Source organism: Eurypyga helias, unplaced genomic scaffold (assembly GCF_000690775.1).
Source record: "Eurypyga helias isolate BGI_N326 unplaced genomic scaffold, ASM69077v1 scaffold3288, whole genome shotgun sequence".
NCBI classification, from domain to species: Eukaryota; Metazoa; Chordata; class Aves; order Eurypygiformes; family Eurypygidae; genus Eurypyga; species Eurypyga helias.
Window position 1 is genome coordinate 16,849 of NW_010264774.1, and position 12,182 is coordinate 29,030.

Below are 12,182 nucleotides of genomic sequence, written 5' to 3' on the forward strand. Positions count from 1 at the left end.
AAGAGATTAATTAGTGTGTAAAAAACCCCAACACTGTGTGTTTTATTAATTCAAATGAACATATTTAGTAATGGTGTATGAAGAGGATACTTAACAATTGATTTTTATATAATTGTTTTAATAGAATTATTATATAATATCAATTTTACAGGTTGATAATATCCATTATTCAAGCTAAAGTATCTCTATTGCAATTTAAAGCACTTGTACAAGATCTATATTTGATTTTTTTTATCATGACAGAAAATATGAAATACACAGAAAATTGCTGGTGTTTGTATCCATAGATACTAGACAATTTATTGGCATAAACCAGTTTCACTTTATAAAGTGGACAAAGCAATAGAGAATAAATACAAAATTCTTTTTTCTGCTCTGGTGCTTTTTTGTTTTTTTCCTCACTCAATTTTTGGCTACTTCACTACTGCAGAAGAATAAATAGGCTCACAACAGTCTGTGAAACAGTATCAGTGTTGTCTTTCCCTTCAGGAGATGACAGTTTTCTCAGAGGTAGAATATTTGGTTTATAGCTAGATAAAATTCATTGTTGGTTAGACACAAAATATTTTATGGTACCTATTTTTATTGCCTGTGGTACCTGTTGGATCTGTTAAAAGAAAAAGAAGAAAACGTTCTTAAAAAAAAAACTGGCAGCAAAAGAACTATTGGGAAGTAGACAGGAAATATTTATTTGTGATCTGTATCACTCAGAAAATACCAGAATGTTTTCTTACACACTAAAGCAGTAGAGGTGTCTGTATCTCTGGTTCTTCCAAGAGTGTAAGATAGGAGCAATTTAGTGTAAGGAAGAAAATATTTTCATAGTATATACCTTGAAAGATATGACAGTGCTTCTCATTCTGCTGCTTGCTTTAATAAAGAGTGAACAAAGAGCTACAAGTTTCCATCCTGATCAGAAAAGACTTTGCCTGAGAAAAATATTGACCTGAAGTAAGTCATGAGACATGGAAATGCTTGCAGAGTGAGTGAAGCAGCACTTCTGTATTTGCTTGAGAAAACAGATACCAACGGTCACCAACATTTCTTCAAAGCATAAAGAAAGCACTTGGGGAAAAAAAAAATCGAACGTAATGTTTTTCCTACAAAATGGGAAAACAGCCATTCTTTCTAGCCAGTCTTGGCTTGTCTTTACACCGAAATGATCAGAGACCAGTTAAATTCTCAAACAAGCAACATTTATCTTAAACTGGCTACCAAGTTTTATGTTTTTTGGGGTCTTCTCCTTTGGCAAGGTAGCCAAAATCAAGTGACCTTGTACCCATGGACTTAATGAGCAAGGGAGTTAAAAGAAATATAAGCATAATGACAGTATAGTAAGTTAGCAATTTTAAGCATCTTAAAATACGTAAATCCTTTAAGATTGTAACAACTATATCTCTTAAAGATCTTTTTGCTTACATAGTACATAAGTACTATGTGAAGGGTTTATTTCATAGTACATAAGTAAGACTTCTGTAGGACCTTTTGTGCTCCAAATAAATTACCACCCCACCCCCCCAAAAAAACGGCAAATACCAGGGCTTGCCATGGGTTTATGGTGACACTTATAAATATGATTAAACTCTATTTTACATTTGCTAGTTCACTTCAGTTCATTGTATCACAGAACTTGAAAGAAATAACTTATTTAAGAGCAGGAGGAAAATATTATTTGAAAAGAATTATGTGCAGGATGCTCTTGATGTTTCCTTCTTAAAAAAATAAGAGAGTTATACTGCTGAAATTTATACCATTGCAATAAATTTCATCATGAACTAAAATTCTATGTCTTACTCGGTTTAAAAATAAAGGTGGTAGAAAAAAAAAACCACAATTACAGAAGTAAGTTATCACTATATTTCCTTTGAGGGTACTAAACCCTTATGAAGTCTTATTCTTTCCCCTTTATATTTAGTGAAATTACTTGATTCATGCATGGTCAGGACACAAAATAAATGACTCTTGATGTTTTCTGAGCTCTTTATCAGATGTCCACTGGGTTTAACAAAAATTTGTCAAGAATCGTGATCTGGATTCTAATGCATCTTCTATTTATTCAATGTTTATGTTTAAAGCTCTCTACTGTAGTACTCCAGAGTCCCCTCCACATGGTTTCATTGTCAGTCAGACAGGTGGACAGCTCAACAGTATGGTTCGCTGGGCTTGTGATCGAGGTTTTCGACTTGTTGGGAAAAGTACTGCTGTATGCAGGAAGTCTCCATTTGGTTATTACTCATGGGATGTTCCAGTCCCAGCTTGTCAAGGTACATTCTTTTATTATAAAATAATGCACCCTAAGTAACTTTTTTTTTTTTTCCTAATGAAAGCCATCAGTTTTCTGACTTAAAATGTGTAGCAGGTAAACATTTAATGGTCATGACTGTAGAAAAATTTTCTACCTAACAAAACTTGCAAAACCAAATGTATTTTAAAGAAACAGTAGTCAATGGGATTTGATAAGACTTGTAGTTAATAAAAATAATCTACATCATTGTGAGGATAAAAAAACATACAAATCTAAAAATATGAAATTATTCAAAAAATTCAATTGAAAAGGAATATTTAGTACATTTCATCTCGTGTGATCCAGGAAATATATTTTTTTAAAAAAGAAAGACTTGAAACTTGCTGCATTTCCAGAAACAGGAAATGACCAAAAAAGCATTGCCTATGAAGCCATTCTAATCTTTCATGGTTTAAATTGAAATTTCAAAAAGAATTCAGTGAGTTAACTGTATATTTAGGTTTTTTTGTCTTATAAAAGCAAAACTACTTAAGTTGGAAAGGGAAATGCGTTATTTAACACCCATCTAATTGTAATTTAATGCTTATTTCCTGAAAGGAATGCTATTATTCTGATAACTTACCTGTGTAACTCCTGAGTGAAATATTAGAATAATTATTTTTCATGAAAATTTGCAGATGTGTTTATTGAAACTGTGTACATTTTTTGTCTTTTGGCCAGTGGAAGTAAATGCTGTAGGAAAGTTCCTTGTTAATTTCTTATGAGTATTTTCTTTTTTTCCACAAAAAGTCTTTGAACTGTGTATTTCTAAAGCAATGCAACTTTTAACCTTTGTCAAAGGTGAAACAATCTCTTTTTCAAAGCTTTTTCATCGATTTCTATTAGTATATAAATAGTGTGCCTGGATTTTTGAAAAAATGAAAGTTCTCAAAAAAAAAAAAATCACAGGCAGTGCATTTGCTACATATGATTCTTTACTTTTCCTCATCAGCTGTCTAAGGACTGCCCTTCATGATAGTTATTTGTAGAACTTGACCAGACAATTAAATGTATTGAACAATGTGGAATGAAAACCAAATGGCTTACAGAATTCAAATAGAAGATGACTATTTTCAACATATTGAGTAGAGTTCAGTAATGGAAGTAATTGCAATAATCAGACACTAATACTTTAGAAACAAATGAAGTTAAGTACTTCGTAATCTCATGGTGTCTGATCAAGTACAGAGGCTTGGTACACACTGTTAGCATATTGAAAATTATTTCAAGTATATATTAATTGAATAACAGTTAATTATAATTTTGCAGTTAATTAGGGCTAGGTTTGATACATTATATGAACTTTATTCATTTCTTCCAGGAAGTTTTTGTGTGCCTAAAGTAGTTTGTGGCCATGTTATGTACCTGCAACTCAGAACAGTAGATTTTTCAGATTCAACCTAAAGTCACATTATTACTGCAAAACTCTCAGGAATAAGCTGCTTCCATTAATCAGTCATACTTCTAAGCTTCCACTTCTTTTGCTGGGGTAAAAATTATTCCCCCTACACAAATGATGCAGAAGATTTGATTTGATCTTTTGTATCAAATAGTTGAGAACCCATCAGGATATACCCTTCATGTTCTTCCACAGAGAATATCTAAGACACAAGGTCTTTGACATTCACCCTGCTACTGAGCAGCACTGCTTCATCACAAAGTAGTTCTAACTCTTCTAATTATGGGCTAGTGTTTTTTAGGACTTCAGGATATAGAGGATGAACATTGTTTTACCAACTATTCTAAGTATCAGTAGAATTTACCAACTCTTTTGACATGTGATATCAGATGATAGCATTAACTGGCAAAGCCTTTCTAATCAGTTCTTTCATATACCTGGACTCACACAGGTGATTATTTAATAAAGAAAAAAGAAGTATTAAGTGTGGGGTTTTGTTTGTTGGTTTTGTTTGTTTGGGGTTTTTTTACATAGCAGTATAACGGAAAAAATATTTGCAATTTCTTTAAAACCAGTGCATCTTATTTTCTACTTACTTTTTACTATTTTACTACTGCCAATCACAGTAGTAGTTACTGGTATAATCCTGTAGGAAATGAGAAATCTAAGGACTCAAAATTTATTAATTCTTTAATGATACCTCTCCAATCAGCACAGCGAGTGGTTTGTGGTGGTTTGGGGGTTTTTTTAGCAATACTAAGGCTATTTCTTAGCAAAAATTCTTTTACTGCCTGCAGAATATTTTATGATTGTATTTAAACTAATGCTTTCTCTTTACATTTTTCATTTTGTATCTGTGCCATTATTATCACTTCTGAATTCTCTCCTGTAAATAATGAATGTCAGTAGCCTTTTCCACTACATTTTTTTTTTAATGTTCATGAGCAATGTTGGACCAATTTTGAATGTTCTCATTCTTATACCTATATAAATAGAAATTTGATCTCTGAAAGCTCCAAATACATAATACCAACTATTCTTCAAATCACTTGCACTACAGGACTGACAGAACCTGAAAAATCCGGATACACACTTTAACCTTGGATGAAAGCTTTTTTACATTATTTATAGAACTAAGCATATCTCAGTATAAGAGTCTCAATGCAGTAGTAAGGAATCAAAAAGAAATGCCCTAAGCCAGACTTCAGCAATTACCTGAAACCTGTTTCAAAGTTAATACAAAAGTACCTTTCCTGTGTTACGAAGTAAAAGGAAACTTCTTCAAAATCTATTCATGTATTAATATAATGGTAACAATAATGCTAATTAATTACAAAATTTTACTGTTCTAACATTTAGATATTAACTATTCTTTTTATATAGATGTACATGAAATGAATCATAATGTGAAAGCCTTGTTATCCATGTATCCATAGCATTTTAATACTAATCCTTTGATCATAGGTCAATAATAGGTTCCCATGGTTAACTAAATTATGAGGTTTTACAACAAACTTTTTAGAGAATGAATAGGTTTACAGTGATCTCTTCTCCGAAGTAACAGTTATAGAATGAGAGAAAATGACTTCAAGTTATACCAGGGGAGGTTTATATTGTATATTAGGAAAAAAAATCTTCATATCTCTGTGTAGGCAGGATTGATAGTCTCTTAGGGTTCAAAATTCCACTTCCAAGTGAAGTATTTAAGAGTAGAGAAACAAAGCCTTTGTTTTGTTTTTTTTTTTTGGACCTGACCTATATTAGATGTATGGTGTTAAAATGTGGACACGATTTACTCTTGATTTTATTCCCAAAACAGACAGAGCATCATTTAGAGCCAGACCTATTCTTTGTACTTTCTTTTTATTGAATAAGTTTAAAAAAAAAAAAAAAATCATTTGCCAATTTAAAATATTTACAAAATAGTATATTCTTTCTGCTTTGCAGGAGGAAAAATAGAATGTTAAAAGTTAATTTTAGCACTTTGCCAGAGGTCACACAGTGCATCTGATGGAAGAAACCTGAAGTGCAAACTATATCCCAGATGTCTTAGACTGGTGCTTTGCTCATTCAGCCATGCTGATCGTATTTTTTCTAGATATTCCCTATTGCCTCTTTGATTATCTTCGACATTTTGAATGGATAACTGCAAAATTATGAACCGTTGTTCTTATTTTTAACCTCCTCCATCAAAAGACAAAAACTTCCTGAGAATTAATTCTCTAAAATTTTACAGAAATTTATTTGTAGGCCTAAAACACACATTAATGAGTTAAAAAGTAATTTTTATTAATTTAAGCCTGTTAATTTTACAATGCCTATACCCTATGAGATGAGTGGAGGTTTATAGTGAAGAAATAAATTAACTATGTCTTCCTCTTTACTCAGCAATATCCTGTGGAATTCCTAAAGCTCCACTAAATGGTGGGATATTAACTACAGATTACTTAGTTGGCACCCGTGTTACTTATTTTTGCAATGATGGATATAGACTATCAGCCAAGGAACTTACTACTGCAGTCTGCCAGCCAGATGGTACTTGGAGCAACCATAATAAAACACCTCGCTGTGTAGGTAAGTAACGTAAAAACTCTCCAGTGAGTAAGAACCCGGCTGTACACTTTATCCGAGGTGCAAATCTTACTTAAATTTTCAGCCTCAGCTTATTTTAATCTATGAGTAATTGAGTATAATCAAACCAAAAATTAATTTGCAACTAAATAAAAAAAAGCTAATGCTTGCTAGACTTAGAATAAGCATAAACATAGAACCCATAGAATTAAGACATGAGATGAAAATTTGTAGCTGCTGAAAAAACATTTGATATGGATATTATTGTATCTGTCACCAGTGTGCAGCTTCTCCAAATGAGTCTTGATGATGTCATAGCATTTACCTCGGTAGAAAAAGAATACCTTTATTGAAATGTAGCTAACATTTCAGTCAAGATCCTATATCTGATGTGAAGTGTCACAGGAGTTTCATGACTATCAATTTATGGTGAATTCAACTATGGTATACATTCAGTCTACACCGATTGCATAGCTCTGCATACACAGTCACTGCTCTGTCTGGCCCATTGATCATTCATTATTAATTAAATGTAAGAACTTGAACCTGCCAACCACAGGTAATTTCAAATACAGCCTTACTCATTATGTCACTGTGTTTAAAGTATATTTCTGAATTAATAATGGTACAGATTTTCATAATTCTCTTGTACTAAGCCACAAGTAACAATATGTTTTTGTTATTTTGGAAGTTGTTACATGTCCAAGCATCAATTCTTTTGCACTGGAACATGGAAGATGGAGAATAGTGAATGGTTCACACTATGAATATAAAACAAAAGTAGTTTTCAACTGTGATCCAGGGTACTATGGTTTGGGACCAGCATCTATTGAGTGTCTTGCTAATGGCACCTGGAGTTGGAGAAATGAGCGGCCTTACTGCCAAAGTGAGTACATGCTGTACCTGCATCTGCTGTACATATTTCGGATAAAAGTACATTATTTAGCTGAAATATAAATTAAATAATTAAATATTGGAATCAGTCATTTAAAAAAATGTTTCCTGGCAGGAATTCCTGGATATTCTAAAGGCTGTTATTTACAAACATATTCTATTTTGTTTAGTGACAAGGAAATATTTGTAAGCACACTTCTAGATTTTAAAGGTCCCTAAATCTCTAAGGGTACAAATAGTAGAGAACATTTTCTTATATATATTTTCTAGGTGAGGAATTCTGTGTAGCCTAGAAAAATGCAAAAACTTTGTATCCTGTCTGTCTAGTTGATAAAAAATCTCTCCTTTCAGCCGGTAACCATGCAGTGTGCACGTTTACATCATCCCTACCATTAGCTGGTTTGCTGATAACCTGCATTAGTTTTCAAAAAAACAAGTAATGAAAATTCAGAGACTTTAAACAAGTGAAATATATGATTACAGTTATGCTACCCTCCCCCACCTCTACTAAAAGCAGGTTCCTTTATGTATTTAAATTTAGACATGTTTTTGAAAACTGTAGGGCTTTGTAGTGACAAAATTCTTCCTCTTTGTGAAACACCACATGATGTACGCTCTGATAAAATGGGATATAACTGTGATTTTGGTGGATGTATCTAAACTGTGTGTATCTGCCTGTATGCGTATAAATCTACATATATCTAAAAAGGAAAAAAAATGTGGATAAGCCAGATAACTGTGGTTTAGAATTTATTGAGAATACATTTGAAACTAATAAAAAAGGGGACTGAAAAATGAATTCCAAAGATAGATAAATTATATCAGAAATTAAGATTAATTTTGAATGGTTTATAACCTACTGGAAATTTCATTTGTAATTTAGAGGATTTCTAAATGTTAATTGCAATATGTCACCTCTCTAGTGTTAAAAAAATATTGTGTACATGTCTGTGTCTTTGTCTCTGTGTATATAGATATTTCACATATTCTATATGTATTTGTAATGAATTTTTCTTTAAAAGACAAACATTTTTCACTATGTATTGGGAAGGGTTTGTTTGGGTTTTTTTTCAATATTATCACTTTGATTTTTTTAACATAAAGTGCTAGCTGCTTTTTTGACAGTCCACCACGTTTATTAATATTAAAATTCTTTTTACAAAATATTGACAGAAAATTATTAAAGAAAAATTATGATTTTGCATTAAAAAATGCTTTGACTTGTAAATAACAAGGAATTCTGTAAACATTATTCACTCATTATAAAAATGTATTGTGGGAATGCTAGGACAAGCATTTCATTGTCAACCAGAAGATAAAAATTACATATTTCCAAAGAAACATAATTTTTAAAATAGCAATTAATATGGTATTCCAGTATTAAGGAAAAATTATTGATAAAACCAAGGTAACTAAATAGCAATTAATAATGTTAGGAACAGTGGGGTTTTGGGTGGTTTTTTTACTTCAGAATGACAATCTTAGTGCTGTGTGACTCCCTCTCTTTCTTAAGTATTATTTCTGAGGAACTAATACTTTTTATATGCATAGGTTTCCATCTGGTTTTTCTACAGAGCAAAATACTTCAAGCTGTGACTTATTTAGTTAGTGGACTGTTTGATTTATTACTGGTTGATAACTATTATTGTATGTGTGTTTGTGATACTCAGCTGTACATTTCTGTTTCATTTTGGTTTTACATAAAGTTATTTCTTGTGGAGAACTTCCTACACCTCCAAATGGGAATAAGATTGGAACTCAAATCACATATGGATCTACAGCTATATTTACTTGTGACTCAGGATACATGCTAGTTGGCTCTGCCGTGAGGGAATGTCTATCTTCTGGACTCTGGAGCGGAATTGAGACCAGATGTTTAGGTATGGATACTACTGTCACAGGTCACCTATTTTCTTTCTCTTTAGCAGAAAAAAGTAGGCAAAGAGAATCAGCTTGTTTCTTTCTGTTGGCACAGACATTGGAGAATTACGAACTTCTGAAAATGTGTGTGGCTCTGTTGTTTATCTTATCAAATTGTAACTGTGATTACCTTTGCATAGTTTTTAAGCCCTTTTTCAGTATATTCCTCACGTGCAAAACCTGTATCACTGGATTGCTGCATATGTCTCTAAAGTAGACCTATGTATAAATACATAAACCGGAAGAGTGATTCCAGATGTGTCAACTTTAACACTTTTCCTCAGTAAAATATCTGTGTAGTAGACCTGAATTCACAGGTTATGTTATAGAATTAATCTGTACAGGGGGATAGATAGCGGGATACAGGGGAAAAAAAAATGATTGTGGAAACTTTGACAGAAGCACTGCTGCTCTATTTCTGAGATAAAACTGCTATCCAGACACTATAGAATTTGACACACTTTATTTGTACATGTTTAGTCATCTTCACTTAGTTAAAATACTGAGGCACCAGGGCCTTCGTCATTTATTAATAAAATGAACATGTGACCTCAGTGAAAAAAACATCAGGGCTTCTTTTAAATTCATTATTATCACGTGTACCTTGATATGGGTTACTGTGTTAGCTCTAGATAAATTGATTTTAGTTCTATATGCAATGAATTTGAGATCAAAGATATGATAGTGGTCTGATTGTCGATTACAATATAAAAGTAATTTTGTACCTTTTGATTTCTGGGTCTTGAGAACAATAAAAGAATATCCATAAACTGAGGCTTTCAGAAGAATCTCAAATGGTATATACATTAACTACAGGGGCTTGTTTTGCATATTGACATTTACTTTTTTAGACTACTGGACATCCCAAATAATTTTCCTTCTGTAATACAGCATTATTTGGTTCAAGTATTCATTTAAGCTTAATTTGAATGACTCATGAATGCGTTGAAGTGTTGCTTATCAATCTACAAGTCTGAAGCTGGAATGTTTCCTGACATACAGTTGAGGTAAACAGACAGGTTTTGTTTATGTTTTACTTTTAAAGTGAAAACTATTTAGCAGAGGCAGGTGAAGAAAAGATCTCCATGTTTGATGTTCTTTTTCTTTTAAGTTGTCAGAAATGTGAGACTGTTTTAAATCTAAAAGTTTAAATAGTACATGTGTATCAAAAGAATCTAATTTCTTTTTTCCCCCTTTTTTACTTTTTTTTTTTTTTCCTCTAAAGCTTACAGCTATTGAAGTTTGGAGAAATGTAAAAATTAACCGGAAAAAAAAAAAAAATCTAAAACCAGCCAAATTGTCTGCTATTTGTAAATAGCACTTTGGAAAAATACTTTTATTTAAGAATTTTGCCTAAATAACTACATGCTAAATGAATATAATCACAGAATGAATTGAATTTCTCCTACATTTCCCTGTAGAAATGAAAAAAATTTGAATAGCTTAATAATTATAATAGGTTGCATAATCTTTACTTGAAACTTAAAAGAAGACCCTGAAGTAATCAATTTTCAAATCAAACAATTTTACCTCCTAGAAGATGTTTATTATTATTGGGTTCATATACCGCCATGTCCAGTAACAATAAACAGTTTAGAAAAATTTATAAAACAGCTATATGACTAGAGAGGAAAGAAGTAATATAAAACAATACCTTTTGTATCAGTCTGATAGGACTACAGTAAATCTTCAAATGTAGATCTTCAAATCATAGAATCATAGAATGGTTGGGGTTGGAAGGGACCTTAAAATTGTCTAATTCCTCCCCCCCTGCCATGGGCAGGGATACCCTCGTCTAGATCAGGTTCCTCAAAGCCACATCCAGCCTGGCCTTGAACACTTCCAGGGGTGGGGCATTTACAACATCTCTGGGCAACCTGTTCCAGTGTCTCTGGGAAGAATTTCTTCCTGATGTGCTTTTATAACCATAAACCATTTTTCATCATATATCTTAATCCCTTCCACTTTTACTCATGCTGAAAAATGTAGTTATGCTTGGACTCAAGTGCCTACCAGTGTATTTCTATTTTAAGCAATGAAGACGCCCTTAAGAGTACACTTAGATGACATTAATAAAAACCCACAGGATTAATAATATCCTTTTCCAAGTATTATATTTTGTTCAAAAATGCAAGTTAATTTTTCAGAAGTCCTTCTCAAATTGCTCTGTTTAATCATTGTTAGACAAATAAATTTTCATTCCATTTAAGTGTAATTTGAAAAATTTGTGGAAAGTGGAATGAATAAGAATAAATAAGTAAGTACTGGAAACACAACGTAAAAGTAGTTAGTGTTGATCCTAACTAAATGTAGAAGACAACTTGAACATAGGTAAGCTGTAAATCACCAAAAATATTGTCCAAAATTCAGATTGTATTACAACACAAATAAAATTCCATGGCATTTTTGACAGTTGTGCACAATTTTATTGACAGTTATAATAGTGTCAGAATATGTTAATTGTTTTCACAGCCCATTTTTATCTTGCTTTTTCCATTTCTGATTCTTTTACCACAAGGAGAAGGATAGAACTTTATGGCTTTTGAATCTTTTTTTTTTTTTTTCCCAGAATACCTAACTAACAATGTAGTACTGTGTGAGTAATCATATTAATGTAATTATATTGGTTTGATATTTCACTGAATATAGTGGGAAATTGGGTTCTGGATCAGTATTCTTCTCATGCTATAGCTGGTGAGAAGAAACAATGTTCAAATTGAAATATTAAACAAATCAAAACAAGAGTGCTCGTGAAGTAATTCTGTTGTGGAAGTCTTAAAAACAAATAAAGGTTTCAAAAGATTTTATGGTGAAAAATATGAAACAATCACTTCAGTCTTTTAAAATAAAGTAACAATCAAAGACAAATTCCATGACTGTTGTCTCCAAGTTACAGAATACCTCTTAACATTTGTTGAGCTTGATCTTTGTTTTTGTACTGAAAATGTTAAATCAATTTCTGGGGGAAAGTCTTTGTAATAAATCTTGAAGAAGAATTCAGAACTATAGAATAAATTTCTCTAGGAAAAAAAAAATTGATGAAGAAATTAATTATTCTATTTCTGTTTATATGAAAACAACATATTTGCAGTATTTTACTTATTTATTATGTTA

At 31.9% G+C, this 12,182-nt stretch overlaps 1 protein-coding gene across 1 annotated transcript in view; it reads left to right on the plus strand.

Annotated features, from left to right (window-relative positions):
- The window catches only part of LOC104513203 (CUB and sushi domain-containing protein 3-like), a gene marked incomplete at both ends in the record, with an annotated part of 44,462 nt that overhangs the window by 16,395 nt on the left and 15,885 nt on the right, over positions 1–12,182 (plus strand). Inside the window, 4 exons of the mRNA XM_010156480.1 lie at positions 2,076–2,264; positions 6,072–6,257; positions 6,946–7,140; positions 8,855–9,028. Coding sequence (XP_010154782.1) covers positions 2,076–2,264; positions 6,072–6,257; positions 6,946–7,140; positions 8,855–9,028 — 744 coding nt within the window. The remainder of the gene's footprint in view (positions 1–2,075; positions 2,265–6,071; positions 6,258–6,945; positions 7,141–8,854; positions 9,029–12,182) is intronic.